Below are 25141 nucleotides of genomic sequence, written 5' to 3'. Positions count from 1 at the left end.
CTGCAAACTCATAACCCTAGTCGAATCCTGAGAAAAACATCAGATAAACACAGATGAAACAGCATTATAGGGTATCTGGCCAATAATCCTTAAAAGTCATGAAAAACAGAGACTGAGAAGCTGTCACAGACCAGGGTAGACTAAACAGAGTATCCAAATGTAATGTGGTATCTTAGATTGGATACTACAAAGAGAAAAAGGATATTAAAGGAAAAAATGGTAAAATCTGAGTAAAGTGTGAAGTTAAAATTAATGCATATATATAGAATCTAGAAAAATGGTACAGGTGAACCCATTTGCAGGGCAGAAATGGAGATGCAGACGTAGAGAACAGGCATGTGGACACAGTGGGGAAAGGGGAGGCGGACGGATTGGGAATTGACATATACACACACTACCATGTGTAAAATAGATAGCTAGTGGGACAAAGCCACTGTACAGCTGAGGGAGCTCAGTGTGTGCTCTGGGATGACCCAGAGGAGTGGGATGGGCATGGGGGTGGGAGTGAGGTTCACGGGGGAGGGGATGCATGTATACATACGGCTGATTCCTTCATTGTACAGCAGAAATGTTGTAAAACAATTTTACGCCAGTAAAAATTTTAAAAAGGTAATATACCAATCAGGGTTTCTTTGTTTTGACAGATGCACCACTATAACATGAGACAATGGATGAGGGATACATAGGAACACTCTGTACTATCGGTGCAATTTTTCTGTAGATATAAAATTATTCCAAAATTAAAAATTTATTTTTAAAAAGCAGAGTTTTAAATATTTTTTCATACATGAAAAAGATCAGTTTCTTACATTGTCAGTAAATATAAATATTACTGTTTATCACTAATATAAAATCTAAAAGTTGTTCTTGATTGTTTAAGCAACTGCCTAATAAATTGTAGTATTTGTTGATGTTTTGAGATGAAACTATAGTTATGATAACAATAATATACCTTTATAGCAGTGACTTAAACACAACAAAAATAGTACTTGACTTAAACTATGTAAACTTTTACATAATGGTTGTCAATGTGATTTTTGTGCTTGGACATCTTTTGTAATGTCATAAATATAAAATTTTATTTGCTAATTAAATAGCCTTCATTCATCAAAATTGGTGCCAAAAACAAGAAAACAGAAGATGTGATTTCAGCTTCCCCTCTACCCAGAATCAATAATATTGAAGTACTTAGTATAAAATACTCTTTGTAGAATACTGTATCAATTATAAAGTGCTTTCTAGTTCATAGCACTAAAATAATAATAGTGATTTATTGAATGCTTACATTGTGCTTAGCACTGGGCCATGAGTTTTACATCATTATCTCATTCATACACATGACAGTAGCAACATCCCCTTTGAAAGAAAGTGTTAGTCGCTCAGTTATGTCCAACTCTTTGCAACCCCATAGACTGTAGTCTGCCAGGCTCCTCTGTCCATAGGATTTCCCATCAAGAATCCTGGAGTGGGTAGCCATTTCCTCCTCCAGGGGATTTTCCTGACCCAGGGATTGAACCCAGGTCTCCTGCACTGCAGGCAGGTTTTTTACTGTCTGAGCCACCAGGGAAGCCCTTTAAGTGAATATAATATTTATCTTGTTTTTACCAGTGTTGAATCTGAGACCTAAAGAGGTTAAGTACTTTAGGTTGTATTAGTTGTAAAGTCATACAACTAATAAGAGGTGGGGACAAGATCTGAATCCATGCCTCACCCCTCCTGAGACAAATAGTGACAGTTGGAAGGTGATAGGTCACAGAGCCAGGTGATAAAGGACCTAAGTGTCACCTTGACACTCTTTATGTTCCCATGGTGCCTTGTGTCTATGAATACTTTGATCCTTACCACATTTTACAAAGTCTTTAAAGAAGATGCATTTTATTTATTTTGTGATACTTCTAAGGTCATGGACATTGCCTGGAATTGATGTCCAATACAATTCCTAATTAGAGAAACAACAGTATGAATATAGAAAAATGTGATTATGAGAAAAATACGGACCATTCACCTAATTCATCCTACATCTGTTATCTTCCCCTCCTAAGAAGGCCAGGGGTCATTTAGTCACAGATACTATGAGTGTGATGATGACAGTGATGTGACTGCCTCCGCCTTTGACCACACTCATCTCTCAGTCTACTTGGATGTCTCTTCCATGGGAAACCTCTCCTGATTCTCCAGAACTGGGTCAGATTTCCATTCTTTTGGACTATCAGAGCACTTTTCATTCTATTTAACTTCCTGTCGGCTTTACTGTCTCCCCATTAGGATGAAAGCTTATTGAGTCTTGCTTGCCACTATTCTCCTGGCACTATGCCTGAAAGTGAAAGTGGCTCAGTCGTGTCCGACTCTTTGCAGCCCCCTGGAATAAGTTCATGGAATCCTCCAGACCAGAATACTGGAGTGGGTAGCCTTTCCCTTCTCCAGGGAGTCTTTCCAACCCAGGAATCAAACAGGAGTCTCCCGCATTGCATGTGGATTCTTTACCAGCTGAGCCACAAGGGAAGCCCAAGAATACTGGAGTGGGTAGCCTATGTTTTCTCCAGTGGATTTTCCCAACCCAGGAATCAAACCAAGGTCTCTTGCATTGCAGGAGGATTCTTTACCAACTGAGCTATACTTATGTAATTAATATATATTGGTCGAGACATTCTTGTAGCAAATTTTGGATTCTAGGATCTTAAAAAATTTCACAGTCCGTTCTCCAGGAACAGCATGATGGGGCTGTAATTTATTCTTTGCAGCCTTCTCAGATCAGTCTGTATCTTCATTTGAGACAAACGAACCAGGGAATTTTCATAAAGGTCAGACAAGGTACAAGTTGTCTTATGATTCAGATACTTTGTCCTATATAAATGGTTATCTGGAGGTGGCCCAGTAGAGTTCATCAAGGGTCATTTCTGCATTGAATGGGAAGTTTTTCAACACTGGAATGATACAGCCACATCCTTGGATTATGTGGATCTCAACTGGACTGCAGTCTTACCTGATATCTGGTAGCAGAGAGGATAAGTTACAGTTTTCCCAGAAGACAGAGTCTGCAGGTTTCTGAAAATAAGACAACTAAAGCCTTGAGAAGCTATTCATACCAAGATATCTGAGCAGTTCTTAAATATTGTGATCAAAGGTTGACTTTCATCATTGAAATTTTCTCACACAGGGTAATGTGCTATTTGGTATTTAAAGAAGGATTCCTCCACTTCCCCTTTTCACTTCATTAATTTGAGCAGCGATACTCAGAGAGTATCGCTGAACTCATTCCCCAGTGCTGGGAACTGGCTTGTCTCCTATGAGATGCTCCTCAGGATGCTAGAGGAGGCTTCCGTGCTGCTGTGGGCATCCTTCTTGGTCCTCGGTAAGTGGTGGGGGGAAGTCTGCTCCCTGGGAAAACTGAGTCTCTCCATAGACAAATAGGTTCTCTGGGCTGGCTGCTGAAAAAAGAGATTTTACTCCCATTTAGAACAGCAGAAAATGAACAAAGGAGAAAGATATCAATTTAATGGAATGATAGGGAAAAAATTATTTCCAAAAATGTGTTCATTTGCTTTTAATTGCTTATTTGAAAAATTCCTTTTACTCTCCAAAAAGTGAACTTATTTTTCCATGTAAAAAAAACTACAATTAGATTTTATTACCTCTCTAACCACAGATCACGAAGACCAAGAGTAAAAGATGAACTGACACCCTTGTGAAAGGGCCATGTTCTGACCATGGACTGATGTAGAATGATCTTCTGCTGAGAATAGTTACTTCTTTCTCTGTATTAAGAGATCAAATCTGTTCTAATGTTTGCAAAGAGCATGAGAAGTTTTCCTTTGATTTTGCTTCCCTGCTTCTGTGTTACTTGCTAATATCTATCCAAATGAGACACTGAATCTCTAGTAGTTCAAGCTTTGGGAAATAAAGACTAGCCAGTCATTTGTACAATGAATTTTGTTAAACGTGTTTGCCTTGTTCTCAGCTATATCTCCAGGCTCTAATTAAGAAGGGAAGAGTTATTAGTGTGACTGGCGCATTATAGGAATTCAGTAAATAGTGAATGAGTGGCTACATGGGGCATAGCACAGTGTTGGGCAATGCAGAGGATGCAGAACATGGAAGACATAGCCTCTGTCCTCAAGAATTGACACTCTGATAAGGAAATCAAGAGTATTTGAACTGGCAATACAAGAAAAATATTGCACAATGGGTTATAGGATAATATGTGATGATAATTAATTATTGCTGATAACCCTGTGTCAGATAGTCTTCTAAGAATATCTCATTGTGTTAATGTATCTAATTCTTTAACAAATGAAGAGCTGGAACTGTTATAAATCCTGTTTTATGGGTGAGGAAACTAAGGCAAGGAGATGACATCTTGCCTTAAGTTTCATGCAGCTGTTAGGTGGCAGAGTCAGGATTCAAACCTCTAATCTGACAGTGTAGTTATGCTTTTAAACATTGCCCCATACGGCATGTCCAGTTGAGGATTTCTTTTTTTTTTTTTTTTTTTATTCTTCCAATTTTATTTTATTTTTAAACTTTACATAATTGTATTAGTTTTGCCAAATATCAAAATGAATCCACCACAGGTATACATGTGTTCCCCATCCCGAACATTTCATGTGAACTCAAATGCGAGGAGTTCTAAATCAAAAGAAAAGTGATGGTGCGGTGGCATAGACGTATCTCAGAGGGCTTCATGGAAGAGATGGAATTTCACCTGGGCTTTAATGCATGGGTGTAATTTGCTTTTGCTTCATACTGAGGTAGGAGAAAAACACTCCAGGCAAGAAGATAGCAAAGCTAAGCCTCAGCAGCAGCCACAGTTATGCTAAAAAATAATTCTAGCAACCCTTAACTAACAACTTACTAATTTAACTTCTTAAAATAAGGCCACGAGGTAACTTCGATGGTCCTAATTTTACAGATGAAGAAATTAATTGAGGCTTGGAGGTTCTATGTAGCTTGCCCAGGGTCACACAGCTAAAATTCAAACCTGTTTCCACCTGAGTCTGCAGCCTGAGACTCTGACCATGACATCATCTTGTTTCTCCAGGGTGGGTGGATCTGCGCGTGTTTTTCCTCCTTTTGGGGGGAAGTTGAAAGTGGCAGGTGGGCTCTCAGGGTGAAATGGTTTGGGACTCATTGTCTTGTGCTGACACCTGACTCTTTACTCTCTTGCAGCAGCTCCAGTCAGTGGACCACTTGGTAAGTCCTTCTTTTCCTTTCTCTTTACATTTCTGGATGTCCTAACAGCCATCCTGTATCTCAAATATTTGTCAAAAGGGACCTTGTCATGCCCGCATCCTTTTCTTGAGGACTACGGGCAGATAAAAACACGTCTTAGGACTCTGACCCTAAGAGTTTGGGGGTCACACTCCAGGACCAAACTTGCTGTTGTGCTGGATGATCTTGGAGGAGGACCTGGGATATATGTCATGGAATTCAAGGAGAAGGTGTATCTCCTTCTGATGTGCAATTCTAGCTGATCTGACAGAATGCATAGACTCCTGAGGGGGGAAGCATAGAAATAAACTATTACCTCAGTAAGGGAGGTAGAGGTGCAAACAACTTGCTGGCTTCTCCATATTTCCCCCAGTTTGACAGATCAGTTGCATGCTCATACTCAGCTGCTTCAGTCATGTCCTACTCTTTGATCCCGTGGACTGCAACCTGCTTGGCTCCTCTGTCTATGCGATTTCCCAGGCAAGAATACTGGAGTGGGTTGCCATTTCCTCCTTCAGGGGTTCTTCCCCACCTAGGGATCAAAGCCATGTCTTCTGTGGCTCCTGCATTGGCAGGCGGATTCTTTACCATGAGTCACCTGGGAAGCCTCTGACAAATCACTGCCCCTAAGCAAGTGCAACCAACTAATCCCAAACTTCAGCATTCTTTGTAGATATTTCTCTGTTAATAAGCTCAGATCATGATGACTTTGAGCCCCTATCCTACTACTTAGCAGAAAGTCCAGGCCTCTTTGGGGAGCTGTTTCCAGGAATTTTGGCAGTCCCTGAGGATTCATTCAAGTCTCCTCTATCCAGGGAGCTGATTATGGTCAGTTAACTCCAGCCAGCGGGAGCCACTGCCCCTTGATGCAGTGTCCCGTGAAACTTCCCAGAAGAGTCTCCCCCTCAGTGCCGTGGATACAGACTTTTTCCCACAAGTAACTGGGAGGAGATCATAACTTGACAAAGCTTTCTTAAAAGTCCTATGATGGTGAAATAAAATACAGAGAGTGTCAGCCAGTAGACGTGGGTAATCTCAGAACCCACTGTCTCCGTCCCAACCTCAGAAAGACCCTGACAAGATGTGTCTCCTCCTGGCCACAGGGTTGCCTGTGTGTAGCAGAGGCAGCTTACTTGGTGTGGCAAGGAATGAAGCTGTGTCCACCAAAGGAAGTTTTCCCTTCTCCCTAGAAAAAGACCCACTGCCCAAGTCTCCATTTCCTCAATCCCAGGCTCTTCCCAGGAACACAGATAAGGCAGATTTCTATTCTCTTCAAGAGAAACACAGTCCCATACCTGCTGGGGACATAGTATATCTGTACAAACCTCTAAAGAAAGAGAGAGAAAAAAGGTCTGCAGAGACATGTGAATGTTTATATAACCAAACAGAACACTTAGTTTTCTTGTTTAGAACAAGCATTCAGGTCACTCTACAGTTTTTGCCCCCAGAGTATTTTCATTACATTTGCATATAATTCTAAGGTGTATTTGGGCACTTCTTATGGAAAAAGTTGAGAATAGGTAAGTCTCAGGGCTTCCCTGGTGGCTCAGCAGGAAAAAGAAAAAAATCCACCTGCAATGCAGGAGCTGTAGGAGATGTGGGTTCAATCCTTAGGTCAGGAAAGTCCCCTGGAGGAGGACATGGCCACTCACTCCAGTGTTCTTGCCTAGAGAATCCCATGGACAGAGGAGCCTGGAGGGCTGTAGTTCATAGGGTCACAAAGAGTCAGACATGGCTGAAGCGACGTAGCACTCATGCATGAAAAGTCTCAAGCTTTAAAAAAAGTAATTGCTTATACACCTTTAAATACAGATAGTCCTTATCTGAGTATGACATGTACTAAGATAAAAACACACTTAGGTGATTCCACTTACAATTTTACGCTAAACTGCATATCCTCAACACTGAGATATTATTTTTGAAAAAAAGATAATATAAATGGAAATAATTTACTTTGTTTTCTACATCACAAAATTTAGATTACCATAGGCAATTTGTAGAACAAAGCATGAAGCAAATATTGATTTTTTTTTTTTTTTTTTTTGTGTGATCGCAGTCACAGCTGCAGGCATCATGACTGTGTGCAAGGCAGGAAAGAGGGGGAGGGAGCAGTAGGAAACTCAAACGGCAGAGGAGCTCCCCTGCTATGCTTCTCTCCTTTCATCATAAAGGAAAAGCCTTTTCCCAGAATCCTCACCCCTTAGTTCACTCCTAGCTTTATTCTTCTGACATCTCCTTACTCAGAACTGTGTCACATTGCTGGGCAGTTAGTGCTTCCGTTTTTCAAACTTATTGGCAGGCAACAGGCTCAACAGATGGGCCCTGGGACTAACTTTCAGAAGCCAAACAAGTATTGTCCCTATCACTGATTTCCCCTCTTCAGTCGTTAACAGATTTTGCTCTACTACATTTGTCAGTGACTTTGGAGGCATCAGAGCAGTGGTCTCACAAAACTTTTACCACCTTCATGAATTACTGCATCTTTGACAGAATCAGAAGTATCACTTTAACAATCAGTTTTCATTGTACATACCATGAAAGATTAGCCTGTCAAAGCATTGTTCTGTCTAGATAGCAGCATTAAAGGAGTGAGAAAATTTGCGTGGATATTTGTGAATTAATTTGGTTTGCAATTACTTTTATTATGTCAAAGATGGAAACTTTTTTTTCTACCCTCTTATGTTTATAATGGAGGGTTGCAAATTAAACTGACAAAAGACAGATTGGCAAGAGAAAAGAAAAATTTTTATTCAAAACTTCAGGAGTACATAGAAAAATATAACCTAAGGAGGCATTAGAATTCAGGAATTATGTAATATCTGGATTGGAAAGAAGGGGAGAAGGGCAAGAAGGTCACCTGGTTGTTGTCCAGTTGCTCAGTCGTGTCTGACTCTTTGAGACCCCAGGTACTGCAGCACGGAAGTGTTCCCTGTCCTTCACCATCTCCCGGAGTTTGCTCAAACTCACGTCCATTGAGCCAGGGATGCCATCCAGCCATCTCATCCTCTGTCGCTCCTTTCTCCTCTTGCCCTCAACCTTTCCCAGCATCAGGCAGGGTGTTTTCCAGTGAGTCAGCTCTTTGCATCAGGTGGCCAAAGTATCAGAGCTTCAGCTTCAGTATCAGTGCGTCCAATGAATATTCAAGGTTGATTTCCTTTAGGATTGACTGGAAGGCCACTTACTGGAAAACAAATAAGTTTTAGGAGAGATAAATAGGCCCTTAAAAGAATAGATGGGAGCTAAGCTAGTGTTGTCACAATGTCTGTTTAGCTGTGGTGTTGACTTTCAGTATCTGGTGATAAGAAATGATCATTTATTTGCTCCTGGGGAGATGATTTATGACAATTGAACTGTTTTCAGTGGCTTTGCTTTTAGGCAGATAAGGGAATTCAGAATAAAAATAAATAAATAGAATCTTTTATCTTATGCCCTCAGTTCAGAATAATTTTTATGCCACAGTTGTACCTTCACCCGTCATTTACTAACTCTCACAACCTTGAAACTACAAACTTAGAAAATAAACATTCAGATAAGAAAGAACCACAGTAATAACTGTGGTAAGTAAAATTAAAACAAAATCCACCAACCCAGAATTCTTACAAAGGTAAGAAAGAGAGCAAATGCTTTTAGTACTAAATAAGCATTAACTCAAATCCCTTATGCTTATACAGTGGAAATGAGAAATAGATTTAAGGGACTAGATCTTATACAGTGCCTAATGAACTATGGACAGAGGTTTGTGACATTGTATAGGAGACAGGGATCAAGACCATCCCCAAGGGGCAAAAAAATGCAAAAAAGCAAAATGGCTGTCTGAGGAGGCCTTACAAATAGCTGTGAAAAGAAGAGAATCCAAAAGCAAAGGAGAAAAGGAAAGATAAACCCATTTGAATGCAGAGTTCCAAAGAATAGCAAGGAGAGACAAGAAAGCCTTCCTCAGTGATCAGTGTATTGGAGAAGGAAATGGCAACCCACTCCAGTGTTCTTGCCTGGAGAATCCCAGGGACAGTGGAGCCTAGTGGGCTGCCGTCTATGGGGTCACACAGAGTCAAACATGACTGAAACGACTTAGCAGTAGCACCAGTGATCAGTGCAAAAAACTAGAGGAAAACAATAGAATGGGAATGACTAGAGATCTCTTCAAGAAAATTAGAGATGCCAAGGGAATATTTCAGCAAAAGATGGGCACAATAAAGGACAGAAATGGTATGAACCTAACAGAAGCAGAAGATATTAAGAAGAGGTGGCAAGAATACACAGAAGAACTGTACAAAAAAGATCTTCATGATCCAGATAATCACGATGGTGTGATCACTCACCTAGAGCCAGACATCCTGGAATGGGAAGTCAAGTGGGCCTTAGGAAGCATCACTATGAACAAAGCTAGTGGACATGATGGAATTTCAGTAGAGCTATTTCAAATCCTAAAAATGATGCTGCAAAAGTGCTGCACTCAATATACCAGCAAATTTGGAAAACTCAGCAGTGGCCACAGGACTGGAAAAGGTCAGTTTTCATTCCAATCCCCCAAAAAGGTAATGCCAAAGAATGCTCAGACTACCACACAATTTCACTCATCTCACACGCTAGTAAAGCAATGCTTAAAATTCTCCAAGCCAGACTTCAACAATACATGAACTGTGAACTTCCAAATATCCAAGCTGGCTTTAGAAAAGTCAGAAGAACCAGAGATCAAATTGCCGACATCTGTTGGATCATTGAGAAAGCAAGAGAGTTCTAGAAAAACATCTATTTCTGCTTTATTGACTACACCAAAGCCTTTGACTATGTGGATCACAAGAAACTGTGGAAAATTCTTTTTTTTTTTTTTTTTTTTTTTTTTGCAGAAGTAATATATACATATATATATATATTATTTTTACTTTACAATATTGTATTGGTGTTGCCATACATCAACATGAATCCGCCATGGGTGTACACATGTTCCCCATCCTGAACCCCCCTCCCAGCTCCCTCCCTGTACCATCCCTCTGGGTCATCCCAGTGCACCAGCCCCAAGCATCCTGTATCCTGCATTGAACCTGGACTGGTGATTAGTTTCTTATATGATATTATACATGTTTCAATGCCATTCTCCCAAATCATCCCACCCTCTCCCTCTCCCACAGAGTCAAAAAGACTGTTCTATACATCTATGTCTCTTGCTGTCTTGCATACAGGGTTATCGTTACCATCTTTCTAAATTCCATATATATGCGTTAGGATACTGTATTGGTGTTTTTCTTTCTGACTTACTTCACTCTGTATAATAGGCTCCAGTTTCATCCACCTCAGTGGAAATGATTCAAACGTATTCTTTTTAATGGCTGAGTAATACTCCATTGTGTATATGAACCACAGCTTTCTTATCCATTCATCTGCTGATGGACATCTAGGTTGCTTCCATGTCCTGGCTATTATAAACAGTGCTGCGATGAACATTGGGGTACACATGTCTTTTTCAATTCTGGCTTCATCGGTGTGTATGCCCAGCACTGGGATTGCTGGGTCATAAGGCAGTTCTATTTCCAGTTTTTTAAGGAATCTCCACACTGTTCTCCATAGTGGCTGTACTAGTTTGCATTCCCACCAACAGTGTAAGAAGGTTCCCTTTTCTCCACACCCTCTCCAGCATTTATTGCTTGTAGACTTTTGGATCGCAGCCATTCTGACTGGCTTGAAATGGTACCTCATAGTGGTTTTGATTTGCATTTCTCTGATAATGAGTGATGTTGAGCATCTTTTCATGTGTTTGTTAGCCGTCTGTATGTCTTCTTTGGAGAAATGTCTATTTAGTTCTTGGGCCCATTTTTTGATTGGTCATTTATTTTTCTGAAATTGAGCTGCAGGAGTTGCTTGTATATTTTTGAGATTAGTTGTTAGTTGCTTCATTTGCTATTATTTTCTCCCATTCCATTGGCTGTCTTTTCAGCTTGCTTATAGTTTCCTTTGTTGTACAGCAGCTTTTAAGTTTAATTAGGTCCCATTTGTTTATTTTTGCTTTTATTTCCAATATTCTGGGAGGTAGGTCATAGAGGATCCTGCTGTGATTTATGTCGGAGAGTGTTTTGCCTATGTTCTCCTCTAGGAGTTTTATAGTTTCTGGTCTTACATTTAGGTCTTTAATCTATTTTGAGTTTATTTTTGTGTATGGTGTTAGAAAGTGTTCTAATTTCATTCTTTTACAAGTGGTTGACCAGTTTTCCCAGCACCACTTGTTAAAGAAATTGTCTTTAATCCATTGTATATTCTTGCCTCCTTTGTCAAAGGTAAGGTGTCCATAGGTGAGTGGATTTATCTCTGGGCTTTCTATTTTGTTCCATTGATCTATATTTCTGTCTTTGTGCCAGTACCATATTGTCTTGATGACTGTGGCTTTGTAGTAGATCCTGAAGTCAGGCAGGTTGATTCCTCCAGTTCCATTCTTCTTTCTCAAGATTGCTCTGGCTATTTGAAGTTTTTTGTATTTCCATACAAATTGTGAAATTATTTGTTCTAGCTCTGTGAAAAATACCATAAGTAGCTTGATAGGGATTGAATTGAATCTATAGATTGCTTTGGGTAGTATACTCATTTTCACTATATTGATTCTTCCAATCCACAAACATGGTATATTTCTCCATCTATTAGTGTCCTCTTTGATTTCTTTCACCAGTGTTTTATACTTTTCTATATATAGGTCTTTAGTTTTTTTAGATAGGTATATTCTTAAGTATTTTATTCTTTTCGTTGCAATGGTGAATGGAATTGTTTCCTTAATTTCTCTTTCTGTTGTCTCATTATTAGTGTATAGGAATGCAAGGGATTTCTGTATGTTGATTTTATATCCTGCAACTTTATTCATTGATTAGCTCTAGTAATTTTCTGGTGGAGTCTTTAGGGTTTTCTATGTAGAGGATCATGTCATCTGCAAACAGTGAGAGTTTTACTTCTTCTTTTCCAATTTGCATTCCTTTTATTTCTTTTTCTGCTCTGATTGCTGTGGCCCAAACTTCTAAAACTATGTTGAATAGTAGTGGTGAAAGTGGGCATCCTTGTCTTGTTCCTGGCTTTAGGGGAAATACTTGAAAATTTTCACCATTAAGGATAAAGTTTGCTGTGGGTTTGTCATATATAGCCTTTATTATGTTGAGGTATATTCCTTCTATTCCTGGTTCTGGAGAGTTTTTATCATAAATGGATGTTGAATTTTGTCAAAGGCTTTCACTGCATCTATTGAGATAATCATATGGCTTTTATGTTTCTATTTGTTAATGTGGTGTATTACATTGATTGATTTGCAGATACTGAAGAATCCTTGCATCCCTGGGATAAAGCCCACTTGGTCATGGTGTATGATTTTAATGTGTTGTTGGATTCTGATTGCTAGAATTTTGTTAAGGATTTTTGCATCTATGTTCACCAGTGATATTGGCCTGTAGTTTTCTTTTTTTGTGGCATCTTTGTCTGGTTTTGGTATTAGGGTGATGGTGGCCTCATAGAATGAGTTTGGAAGTTTACCTTCCTCTGCAATTTTCTGGAAGAGTTTGAGTAGGATAGGTGTTAGCTCTTCTCTAAATTTTTGATAGAATTCAGCTGTGAAGCCGTCTGGACCTGGGCTTTTGTTTGCTGGAAGATTTCTGATTACAGTTTCAATTTCAGTGCTTGTGATGGGTCTGTTAAGATTTTCTATTTCTTCCTGGTCCAGTTTTGGAAAGTTGTACTCGTCTAAGAATTTGTCCATTTCTTCCACGTTGTCCATTTATTGGCATATAATTGCTGCTAGTAGTCTTTTATGATCCTTTGTATTTCTGTGTTGTCTGTTGTGATCTCTCCATTTTCATTTCTAATTTTATTGATTTGATTTTTCTCCCTGTGTTTCTTGATGAGTCTGGATAATGGTTTGTCAATTTTATGTATCCTTTCAAAGAACCAGCTTTTGGCTTTGTTGATTTTTGCTATGGTCTCTTTTGTTTCTTTTGCATTTATTTCTGCCCTAATTTTTAAGATTTCTTTCCTTCTACTAACCCTGGGGTTCTTCATTTCTTCCTTTTCTAGTTGCTTTAGGTGTAGAGTTAGGTTATTTATTTGACTTTTTTCTTGTTTCTTGAGGTATGCCTGTATTGCTATGAACTTTCCCCTTAGCACTGCTTTTACAGTGTCCCACAGGTTTTGGGTTGTTGTGTTTTCATTTCCCTTCATTTCTATGCATATTTTGATTTCTTTTTTGATTTATTCTGTTATTTGCTGGTTATTCAGCAGCGTGTTGTTCAGCCTCCATATGTTGGAATTTTTAATAGTTTTTCTCCTGTAATTGATACCTAACCTTACTGCATTGTGGTCAGAAAAGATGCTTGGAATGATTTCAATTTTTTTTTTTAAATTTACCAAGGCTTGATTTATGGTCCAGGATGTGATCTATCCTGGAGAAGGTTCCGTGTGTGCTTTAGAAAAAGGTGAAATTCATTGTTTTGGGGTAAAATATCCTATAGATATCAGTTAGGTCTAACTGGTCTATTGTATCATTTAAAGTTTGTGTTTCCTTGTTAATTTTCTGTTTAGTTGATCTATCCAAGGTGTGAGTGGGGGTATTAAAGTCTCCCACTATTATTGTGTTATTGTTAATTTCCCCTTTCATACTTGTTAGCATTTGTCTTACATATTGTGGTGCTATGTTGGGTGCATATATATTTATAATTGTTATATCTTCTTCTTGGATTGATCCTTTTATCATTATGTAGTGTCCTTCTTTGTCTCTTTTCACAGCCTTTGTTTTAAAGTCTATTTTATCTGATACGAGTATTGCTACTCCTGCTTTCTTTTGGTCTCTATTTGCACAGAATATCTTTTTCCAGCCCTTCACTTTCAGTCTGTATGTGTCCCCTGTTTTGAGGTGGGTCTCTTGTAGACAACATATGTAGGGGTCTTGTTTTTGTATCCATTCAGCCAGTCTTTGTCTTTTGGTTGGGGCATTCAACCCATTTACGTTTAAGGTAATTATTGATAAGTATAATCCTGTTGCCATTTATTTATTGTTTTGGGTTTGAGTTTATACACCCTTTCTGTGTTTCCTGTCTAAAGAATATCCTTTAACATTTGTTGGAGAGCTGGTTTGGTGGTGCTGAATTCTCTCAGCTGTTGCTTGTCTGTAAAGCTTTTGATTTCTCCTTCGTATTTGAATGAGATCTTTGCTGGGTACAGTAATCTGGGCTGTAGGTTATTTTCTTTCATTACTTTAAGTATGTCTTACCATTCCCTCCTGGCCTGGACAGTTTCTATTGAAAGATCAGCTGTTATCCTTATGGGAATCCCCTTGTGTGTTATTTGTTGTTTTTCCCTTGGTGCTTTTAATATTTGTTCTTTGTGTTTGATCTTTGTTAATTTGATTAATATGTTTCTTGGGGTGTTTCGCCTTGGGTTTATCCTGTTTAGGACTCTCTGGGTTTCTTGGACTTGGGTGATTATTTCCTTCCCATTTTAGGAAAGTTTTCAACTATTATCTTCTCAAGTATTTTCTCATGGTCTTTCTTTTTGTCTTCTTCTGGGACTCCTATGATTCAAACATTGGAGCATTTAATATTGTCCTGGAGGTCTCTGAGATTGTCCTCGTTTCTTTTCTTTTTTCTTTTTTTCTCTCTGATTCATATATTTCTACCATTCTATCTTCTACTTCACTAATCTTATCTTCTGCCTCCGTTATTCTACTATTCGTTGCCTCCAGAGTGTTTTTTACCTCATTTATTGCATTATTCATTGTATATTGACTCTTTTTTTATTTCTTCTAGGTCCTTGTTAAACCCTTCTTGCATCTTCTCAATCCTTGTCTCCAGGTTATTTATCTGTGATTACATTTTGATTTCAAGATTTTGGATCATTTTCACTATCATTATTTGGAATTATTTATAGGTAGATTCCCTATCTTTTCCTCTTTTGTTTGGTTTGGTGGGCACTTATCCTGTTCCTTTACCTTCTGGGTATTCCTCTGTCTCTTCATCTTGTTTATATTGCTGAGCTTGGGGTCGCCTTTCTGTATTCTGGCAGTTTGTAGAGTTGTCTTTATTGTGGAGTTTCCTCACTGTGGGTGGGGTTGTATGGGTGGCTTATCAAGGTTTCTTGGTTAGGGAAGCTTGTGTCGGTGTTCTGGTGGGTGGAGCTAGATTTCTTCTCTCTGGAGTGCAATGAAGTGTCCAGTAATTAGTTATGAGATGTCAGTGGTTTTGGAGTAACTTTGGGAAGCCTGTATATTGAAGCTCAGGGCTGTGTTCCTGTGTTCCTGGAGAATTTGCATGGTATGTCTTGCTGTGGAACTTGTTGGCCCTTGGGTGGTGCTTGGTTTCAGTGTAGGTATGGAGGCATTTGATGAGCTCCTGTTGATTAATGTTCCTTGGAGTCAGGAGTTCTCTGGTGTTCTCAGGATTTGGACTTAAGCCTCCTGCCTCTGGTTTTCAGTCTTATTTTTACAGTAGTCTCAAGACTTCTCCTTCTACACAGCACCACTGATAAAACATCTAGGTTAAAGATGAAAAGTTTCTCCATGGTGAGGGACACCCAGAGAGGTTCACAGAATTACATGGAGAAGAGAAGAGGGAGGAGGGAGTTAGAGGTGACCCGAATGAGATGAGGTGGAATCAAAAGAGGAGAGAGCAAGCTAACCAGTAATCACTTCCTTATGTGTGCTCTATAGTCTGGACCACTCAGAGATGTTCATGGAGTTATACAGAGCAGAGAAGAGGGAGGAAGGAGACAGAGGTGGCCAGGAGGATAGAAAGTGGGCAATTAAAAGGAGAGAGACAGATCCAGCCAGGAATCAGTTCCCTATGTGTTCCCCACCGTCCGGAACACGCTGGTGATTCACAGAGTTGGGTAGAGAAGAGAAGCGGGAGGGAGGAGACAGAGACGACCTGGTGGAGAAAAAGGAAAGTCCAAAGAGGGAGAGAGCAGTCAAGCCAGTAATCTCACTCCCAAGTAAAAATGGGTATAGAAGATTGGGTTCTTAAAGGTACAAAATTGATAACAAATACCAAAAAGCAAAGATTAAAAATCTAGAGTAGAGGTTGGATTTTCAAAAATACAATATTAAAGAAAAGAAGGAGAAGAAGAAAAAAAAAACAAGACAAAGTCACAAAATTATTTAAATATATATATATATATATATATATATATATGAAGTTTGCTTTAAAAAATAGGGTCTCTTTTTTTTTTTTTTCAAAGTAATAGTAGGCTATAAAAATGAAAATTAAAGGAGTAATAGAGGATTTAAAATTTAAAAAAAAATTAAAAAAAGAATGATAGTAAAAATAGTAAAAATATATCTAGGACTTTCTCTGGTGTTGCTGTAGTCAGTGTGGGGTCAGTTCATTTTTGGATAGTTCCTTGGTCTGGCTTATATTTCTAAAGATCTATGAGATGGCTGGATGGCATCACTGACTTGATGGACGTGAGTCTGGGTGAACTCCGGGAGTTGGTGATGGACAGGGAGGCCTGGCGTGCTGCGATTCATGGGGTCACAAAGAGTCAGACACGACTGATCGACTGATCTGATCTGATCTGATAAGCTGCTTCCTATGTAGTTGGTACTAACTACAGGGTTTTAATCTATTGCACCTCTCACTTCCAAGGTGGTTCCCTCTGTTTTAGCTTCTTCTGTTTGCTGGTCTCTTCAGTGTCTGATTTCCTCCCTGTTACTAGTGGGGGCAGTGGTGGACACTTTTTTTAGGTTCACTTGTTCAGTCGCGCTGTGGGGAGGGAGGGACGCTGCAAACAAATAACACTGGCATGTGCTTGCAGTGTCGCAGCCACAGTGGGCCTGCCCCCGCTCACGGCACTTGTGTCCTCTCTGCCCACACTGCTCAGGCTGTAGATTGCTCTGTTGGGAACCGTCCAAGGCCGGCCCTGGGCTGCATGCACCTCCCACGTCTAAGCCGCTCAGGTTCAGGCACTCGGGTAGTCCTCAGAGATGCACACTCAGTTGGGCCTGTGTTTTGTGCCCTTCCCAGGTCCGAACAGCTCAGGTGATGAGGTGTCTGGCAAGCATGGTCACTGCGACTTATCACCTCCCCCTTCCCTGCCACTCGATTTTATGAGTGTACAACCAGTGCACCTTCTCAGGCGGATGTTGTCCGTCCAGAACCCCAAGAAGTCTTAGTTAGCAAAGAAGACTGCTTGCAGTTTGGTAGATAATGTCTCTCTGGGGCTGTGATTGCCCCCTTCTGCCTCTGGCTGCCAGTCACCAGAGGGGGATGGTCTGCAGCCGGCTAGTTCTGTTCAGTCCTTTGTTCTGTGCGCGGGCCTGGTGGAGTCTTAGGTTAGGACTTTTCGTGTGGTAGCTATCCCACAGTCTGGTTTGCTAGCCCAAGTTAGTTCACTCAGATTGCCCTTAGGGCGTTCAGGCCTGGTCCTTACTCTAACAAATGCAGCCCGCGCCTCCCTGCCCAGCCCCCGCTTGGCGGATGCAGGCGTCTGCGCTGCTTCTCCACTGGGGGAGTTACTGTTGGGCTCGTAATCTGTGGGTTTTAATTATTTATTTATTTTTCCTCCCTGTTACGTTGCCCTCTGTGCTTCCAAGGCTCGCCACAGACTCGGCAGTGAGAGTGTTTCCTGGTGTTTGGAAACTTCTCTCTTTTTAAGACTCCCTTCCCAGGACGGAGCTCTGTCCCTATCTCTTTTGTCTCTTTTTTTGTCTCTTATATTTTTTCCTACCTCCTTTTGAAGACAATGGGCTGTTTTTCTGGGTGCCTGATGTCCTCTGCCGGCATTCAGAAGTTGTTTTGTGGAATTTACTCAGCGTTTAAATGTTCTTTTGATGAATTTGTAGGGGAGAAAGTGGTCTCCCTGTCCTATTCCTCCACCATCTTAGGACCGCCTCACAAGAAACTGCAGAAAATTCTTAGAGAGATGGGAATATCAATAACCTCAGATATGCAGATGACACCACCCTTATGGCAGAAAGTGAAAAAGAACTGAAGAGCCTCTTGATGAAAGTGAAAGAGGAGAGCAAAAAAGTTGGCTTAAAGCTTAACATTCAGAAAACTAAGATCATAGCATCTGGTCCCATCACTCCATGGCAAATAAATAGGGGAAAATGGGCAGACTTTATTTTTGGGGGCTCCAAAATCACTGCAAATGGTGACTGCAGCCATGAAATTAAAAGACGCCTACTCCTTGGAAGGAAAGTTATGACCAACCTAGACAGTGTATTTAAAAGCAGAGACATTACTTTACCAACAAAGATTCATCTAGTCAAAGCTATGGTTTTTCCAGTAGTCATGTATGGATGTGAGAGTTGGACTGTAAAGAAAGCTGAGCGCCGAAGAATTGATGCTTTTGAACTGTGGTGTTGGAAAAGACTCTTGAGAGTCCCCTGGACTGCAAAGAGATCCATTCAGTCCATCATAAAGGAAATCAGTCCTGAATATTCTTTGGAAGGACTGATGTTGAAGCTGAATCTCCAATACTTTGGGTACCTGATGCAAAGAGCTGACTCATTGGAAAAGACCCTGGTGCTGGGAATGATTGAAGGTGGAAGGAGAAGGGGATGACAGAGGATGAGATGGTTAGATGTCATCACCGACTCAATGGACATGAGTTTGAGTAAACTCTGGGAGTTGGTGATGGACAGGAAGGCCTGGTGTGCTGCAGTCCATGAGGTTGCAAAGAGTCGGACATGACTGAGCAACTGAACTGAATTGAACTAAAACATTAAAGCAGAATACAATGCCCATCACAGGCAATCCACCAAGAGATTGCAAAGATAGAAAAGGATTTCTCATTCTTAGATGGCCAAGGGGATTCAGCCCATTACATCCATGTTTTCAAGATTAAAGAATAATTAGTTCTCAATCAGGAGGACTTGACAGCACCTTTTGCCACATATTTAGTGTCAGTCACTCTGTTGTGTCTGACTCTTTGAGACCCCATAGACTGCAGCCCACCTAGCTCCTCTGTCCATGGAATTCTCCAGGTAATTTGCCTGGAGAACCCCATAGACAGAGGAGCCTGCCAGGCTGCAGTCCACAGGGTCACATAGAGTCAGATACGACTGAAGCAACTTAGCTCACACATATCTTTAGGTAAGACTGGAGTTACTGTTGCATACTGGAGCAAGGTACACACCAAAGATAAACTCTTACCCTTCCATGGTAATGGGGAGTCAGGAGCCAGAGGAGCTGTCCCCCTACATGGCTGCATTTCAAAAAGATGGCTCCTTCTTGAGAAAGATGGTTCTGAGTTGTGAGACAGGCAAGAGACTTTTTAGCAATTATAAAGATTCACATATATTTGAAAGAAATTCTGAAGAAAAAAAAGAGAGAGAGAGAGAGAGTTGTTTCTCTTACTTTAAACAGGGAGAATGAAACCTCTTATTTTTAATTTGTATTTACGCTTACATTCTCCAGCTTCTGTCCATCAATAATTCAAAGATCTTAAGGCTTGATTTTATGCAGGGCCCACATTTTATTTTCATGAAAAAGTATCTTTGAGGTGTGGGGATTTAGAAGCACCTAGTTCCCAGTGCTCATACCCTTTGTAGTTATTTCAGGGTAATTCCCACTTCAGACAACAGCCTGCTCATAGCAGCACTACCTACTTCTTGTTGGTAAAAATACTATTTAGACCCTTTTCTATAACTTCGGAATTGAGCTCAAATTCCTACACTCCCTCCCTCTATAATCCCTCACCCCACTTTGTGGCCTTGCCAAACAAATGCTCATCTTAGAGAAATGCGTGTAACACGAAGAATCCGGGTGGGAAGGAGCCCAGGAGGAATCTACTTGAAGATGTGGCCTGTTTGAAAAGGTAAGGGGGTTGGCAAGTCTCCCATCACTGATCTCCCATGCTGAGTAGGTCCTGCTGGGGTTGCCCTCTGAAAGGCCAGTATTCTGTTGTAGACCATAGAGCAGCTGCTGACACTCTTGAGTAAGACAAACAGTCAGCAAATTTGAAACCTGGGGAAACAGCAGTCCTGCCACAGGTTCTTTCAGAGATCCTCCAAAGCCAGGTCTTCTGGTCCATTCCACACAAACCGCCCAAGTGGGAATGCAGGCACCTTCACCTCAGACTTATTTCTCTTCTCTCCAGCTACTGTACACAAATCCGTGATTTCCGTCCAGCCTCCGTGGACCACTGTCTTCCATGGAGAGAGAGTGAATCTGACTTGCAATGGATTTCACTTCTATGCACAAGAGAAATTACAAGGCTACCGTTGGTTCTCTGGGAAAGCACGTCCACGTGAAACTCCAGGAAATACCCTTGAGGTTCGTGATTCTGGACAGTACAGGTGCCAGGCCCCAGGCTCACTCCCAAGTAACCCTGTGCACTTGATCTTTTCTTCAGGTGAGAAAGTAGGTGAATTAGTGAAAACTTGGGAAGTGGTTTCAGTACATCTTAGCTCCCTGGATTTCCCAAGGAAAGTCTTCATTCTACTCTAAGCCTTGACCTTTCAGTTTCACATCCGACCTCCCGCATTGTCTATAGGTGTTTTTCAAACTACTATTGACATCAGAGTTTAAACATCTAACATTAATCAGCAGACATCTTACACACTTACATAATTAAAGGAAGGAGTTAGTTTTAGGGGATTCAGAAGTGAAGCTGTCTTAGGTCCTGTCTTTAATGACATTGTAGCCTCCTTTGGGAGAAATTGCATCTACATGAATGTGCTGAGCACAAAACAGAAAGTAAAAAGTGCCATAAAACAAGAATTCAGAGGTGGGAAATCTCCAGCCTCAGGCCTTATGTCCTCACCTGTCTTAGGATTTGTCCCTTCTCCACTACATTCCTGTCTAACTGGCACACATATCTCTTCATCCAGTTTTTCCTATTCTAAAGATCTTCATTTAGAGCAGTGGTCCCCAACCTTTTTGGCACCAGGGACCATTTCAGTGGAAGATAACTCTTCCACGGAGTAGGGAGTAAGGGGATGGTTTTGGGATGATTCAAGTGCAGTAGGGTTCATGCTCCTATGAGAATCTAATGGTGCTGCTGCTCTGACAGGAAGCGGATCTCAGGTGGTGATGTGAGTGATGGGGAGCAACTGTAAATACAGGTGAAGCTTCGCTTGCTTGCCTGCTGTTCACCTCCTGCTGTGCAGCCTGGTTCCTAACAGGCCACTGTCCGTGGTCTGGGTGTTGAGGACCCCTGGTTTGACCACTCCCCAGGCATTGGTCAGTAGGAGCAGGCATTCACTGCTGTCATCTCAGAGAGAAAGTGTAGAACTTGTCTCTAATCAGAATCTGTAGAGCATGGGAGGTTCATGAGCGGACCACATTCACTGTATCTTGACCCTGGATTTGTGTCTATGACCACAAACCCTCTGCCTAGTGCACTTCAATGCACTGTAACACTTTCTAGTGTATTTCTCCAAAGACATCTTTGATAACTCCTGTTATCTAGTCAGTAGGTTGGTGCTGATCTTTGCTGTATTCAATGATATCAGATATTTTGGTCACGTCTCTCAGCTTTTCCTCTCCATGTTAGAATCCTTTTATTTTTGAATCTGTCCTTGAGTGATTAAATAGATGTGTCTAGGATTTATTTAGGAATTGTATCTGAAGCAAGTCACACTGATTTGGAAGATGAATGAGCTTGGATCAGAAGACTAAATCCTGGGGAAGGAAAAGGAAGAAAAGAAAAACTCTGAAATTCAGAAGACTCAGAAGAAAGAGTGCCTGAATGACAGTGTCTTATCTCTGTGTGATTTCCAGCCTCCCTCATCCTCCAGGTGCCATATTCTGTGTTTGAAGGTGATGAGCTGGTTCTGAGATGCCGGAAAAGGGGGAGAGAGAAACTGGCTGTTGTGAAGTATACTTGGAATCGAAAAATTATTTCTGGTACTGATGAAAGCTTTGATCTTTTGATACCCAAAGCAAGTTTAAATAACAGTGGCTGTTACCAGTGCATTGGATTCTTGGAAAATGCTTATGTATTGAGAACAAGTCAGACAAATATTCAAATTCAAGGTAAACCCTTCATTTCATACACATTTCCTAATCAGTGTCAGGGTGGGATAAACTGGGCACCTGAGTGGGGATCTATATGAGTAGTTTTTCTGTTTGTTTACTGATTAGTTTTGGTGTGCCTCATGGCTTGTGGGATTTTCTTAGTTCCCTGATCAGGATTGTAACAAGGCTCTCGGCAGTTGAAAGCACACTGCCCTTACAACTAGACCTCCAGGAAATTCCCTACATAAGTTGATACCTTAGCAAATGTTGGATAAATTTGTGACCTAAGTCCTCTAAGAGGTAGAGAAAGTGGAGTAATTTAACTTAAAGAGTCCTGGGAAAGATAAATGTAATAGAGGGGCCAATAAGTTTGTCCTGTTGGATGTCTGACGTTTTCTGGAACCAAAATCCAAGCCGGCCTCATACTGAGAGCTTGGTTTCCCTCTTCTCTCTAGAACTATTTTCACGTCCAAAGCTGGAAGTCACAGATTCCCAGCCTATAGAGGGGAAGCCTGTAAACCTGAGCTGCAGGACACGGCTCCCGCTGGAGCGGCCAGACACTCGGCTTCACTTTGTATTCTTGAGAGACGACGGGGTCATGATCTCGAACTGGAGTGGGTCTCCGGACCTCCAGATCACAGCCATTTGGAGAGAGGACTCAGGATCATACTCGTGTGGTGCTGAAACACTGACCGGTGGCATCCACAAACGCAGCCTCCCACTTCAGATTGATGTGCAGAGTGAGTGTTGGAGGGCCAGGTGGTGATGTCTCCCCTGGCTGCTCCGTCTGGCCCTCTGGGGGCCCAGCACAGATGGATTTTGTCAGCCTGACAGAGGCTCCAGGCTTAGATCTCATGAGAAGTGAGGTACTATAATAAAAGAAATACAGGATTTTGCTTCCATCTATATTTCTCTAAAAACTTAGCGTTTCTTTAAAATTCCAGCACCTTGAAATGACAGAGGTGATTCATGGAGGTAGATACAGATTTGGGGAAAACAAAATGAAAACATGAAGCTAAATGCTTTGCTACTGAATCAACAGATTCTAGGATGTCAGGTCTTTGGGGAAACTCTTTAGAAAACACATAACCACAGAGATGGACCTCAACTGGTAACAATAAACAGTGTGATGTGTAAAATGGAAAAGGAGGACATACATACATAGAAAGATAAATATACCAAATATTGGCTTGTCTTAAGTACCAAAGAAGGACTGGTGGAAAAGGATGTAGTCTAGGCCAATGTAATGATAGCGACTATTGCTATTATCTCTGTGGGATCAAAATAATGCAGACTAATAACTAGGACATGACATAAAACCCAAATACTTTTCCAAGGAGAGTCAATTTTTCTCTCCTGGAGCCCGTGTATCAGGATGAAAAGGTTGTTACATTTAGTGATGCTCTAGGTCTGAAATCTGCAATCTCTGGGCTACAGTGCTAGCACCTGCAGAAGAGTATATCTTCAAGTCCCATAAAAGTGCCCCTGTCCAACATCCCAGCCCCATCCTCCTCCCATCATGCCCTCACCTGTTGTCCTGTGTTCACACAGGAATCCCTGTGTCTGGAGTGCTCCTGGAAACCCAGGCCCAAGAAGACCAGGTGATTGAAGGGGAGACGCTGGTCCTTGTCTGCTCTGTGGCCAAAGGCACTGGGAACACCACATTCTCTTGGCACAGAGAGGACACGAGGGAGAGTCTGGGGCAGAAAAGCCAGCGCTCCCAGAGAGCAGAGCTGGAGATCCCTGTTATCGGGGAGAGCCATGCCAGGAGCTACTACTGCACAGCTGACAATGGCTACGGCCTCATCCAGAGCGAGGCAGTGAACGTCACTGTGAGAAGTAAGGTTTAATTCCCATTGATCTTATTTATTCTCATATTTCTCAAATTAGGGGTGGACATAGCCAACTATCTTTATGATTCTCCTTTTTAAATTTCATTTCCACTTTGCCATCTTCCAAGGTGATAGACACTTTCTTCCATTAAATATCAATAAATCAAGTTGTAAGGAGGTACTCCAGTGACTAATGCTGTCCAGGAACCATTTCACCCCTTGGGGATGATTTTGTGTGTTTTTATGCTGATCCATTGTTTTGTTGCTCTCCAAGAACAGCCTCATGTCATTAGTAGTGTTTTAGGGTAGGGCATAGCTCCATCATCCTAAGTGTCAACTATACTCTCCTTTCAGTAAATCATCCCACAGGACCAAAGATCTAAGGCATCATTTTACTCTGTTACTGAGGGTCTAAGAGTATCTTAGTACCAAATCGCATGCAAGTTATGAAACTTACAAGTACCAAGAGTGAATATGGAGCCCCTAAATGTCCATAGAGGAGATAAGCTTTCCTTTGCGATTGCACAGTCCTAGCTTATATCTCTCTCTCCATTCATCTATCTCCAAGGAGTCATATAAAGTCAAGCCAGGTTTCCACTCAGCCACTGTGGCACTGAAGAAATGATTCCTATGGGGCTTCAATGCAGCCTCTATTTCAGGTTCATTTGCATCCTGGGTTAACTACGGGAAAGCAAAGATTTTCCTGCTTTCCTTTATATTTAAACCCCTTAAAAGAGTTATCTCTACTCACTGTCTTCACTTCTATTTTCTTTCAGACTCATCACTATCAGGCTTTCCTCACTCTAATAGGTACTATTATACCTATTCATCAGATGCTCCTTTTAAGTTTTTGTTACTGGACCTTCATCACATTTTCCCCTGGAGTAGGAAATGGCACTGCACTCTGGTATTATTGCCTGGAAAATCCCATGGGCAGAGGATCTTGGTGGGCTATAGCTCATGAGCCAGGCGTCATTCTAGATCTTCCACTTTGAATCTACCTGCAAGTCTGATAGCTCTGCCTTCAAAATACCCCCAGAATATGACTAATTCCCACCAAGTCCACTCCTACCACCTGATCCAAGCCACCTGGATGATTGCAATAATACTGTTCTTCTGCTTCATCTGTTCTCAACACGGCATCAGGAGGAACTCTAAGCTGTAAATCAGATCATGTTTCTCCTG

At 41.1% G+C, this 25141-nt stretch overlaps 1 protein-coding gene across 1 annotated transcript; it reads left to right on the top strand.

The window, feature by feature from the left end:
• The first annotated feature begins 3303 nt into the window (after positions 1–3303).
• Positions 3304–23974, top strand: FCRL4 (Fc receptor like 4). The gene is made up of 5 exons (XM_014479036.2): positions 3304–3352; positions 20263–20517; positions 21888–22142; positions 22580–22864; positions 23676–23974. Exons 1-5 carry the CDS (start codon positions 3304–3306, stop codon positions 23972–23974), a joined length of 1143 nt encoding a protein of 380 aa, XP_014334522.2.
• Positions 23975–25141: the final 1167 nt, after the last annotated feature.

This window comes from Bos mutus, chromosome 3 (genome assembly GCF_027580195.1).
Source record: "Bos mutus isolate GX-2022 chromosome 3, NWIPB_WYAK_1.1, whole genome shotgun sequence".
Classification (NCBI taxonomy): domain Eukaryota; kingdom Metazoa; phylum Chordata; class Mammalia; order Artiodactyla; family Bovidae; genus Bos; species Bos mutus.
The sequence above is the reverse complement of the archived record's forward strand: the minus strand, read 5'-3'. Positions and strand labels throughout refer to the sequence as shown.

What these genes read in the sequence shown, in the direction of transcription:
- FCRL4 (XM_014479036.2), top strand. Translation starts at nt 3,304, where the DNA reads ATGCTAGAGGAGGCTTCCGTGCTGCTGTGGGCATCCTTCTTGGTCCTC. An exon ending in GGCATCCTTCTTGGTCCTCG is followed by an intron (nt 3,353 to 20,262) that starts GTAAGTGGTGGG and finishes TCTTCTCTCCAG; the next exon opens with CTACTGTACACAAATCCGTG. An exon ending in ACTTCAGATTGATGTGCAGA is followed by an intron (nt 22,865 to 23,675) that starts GTGAGTGTTGGA and finishes GTGTTCACACAG; the next exon opens with GAATCCCTGTGTCTGGAGTG.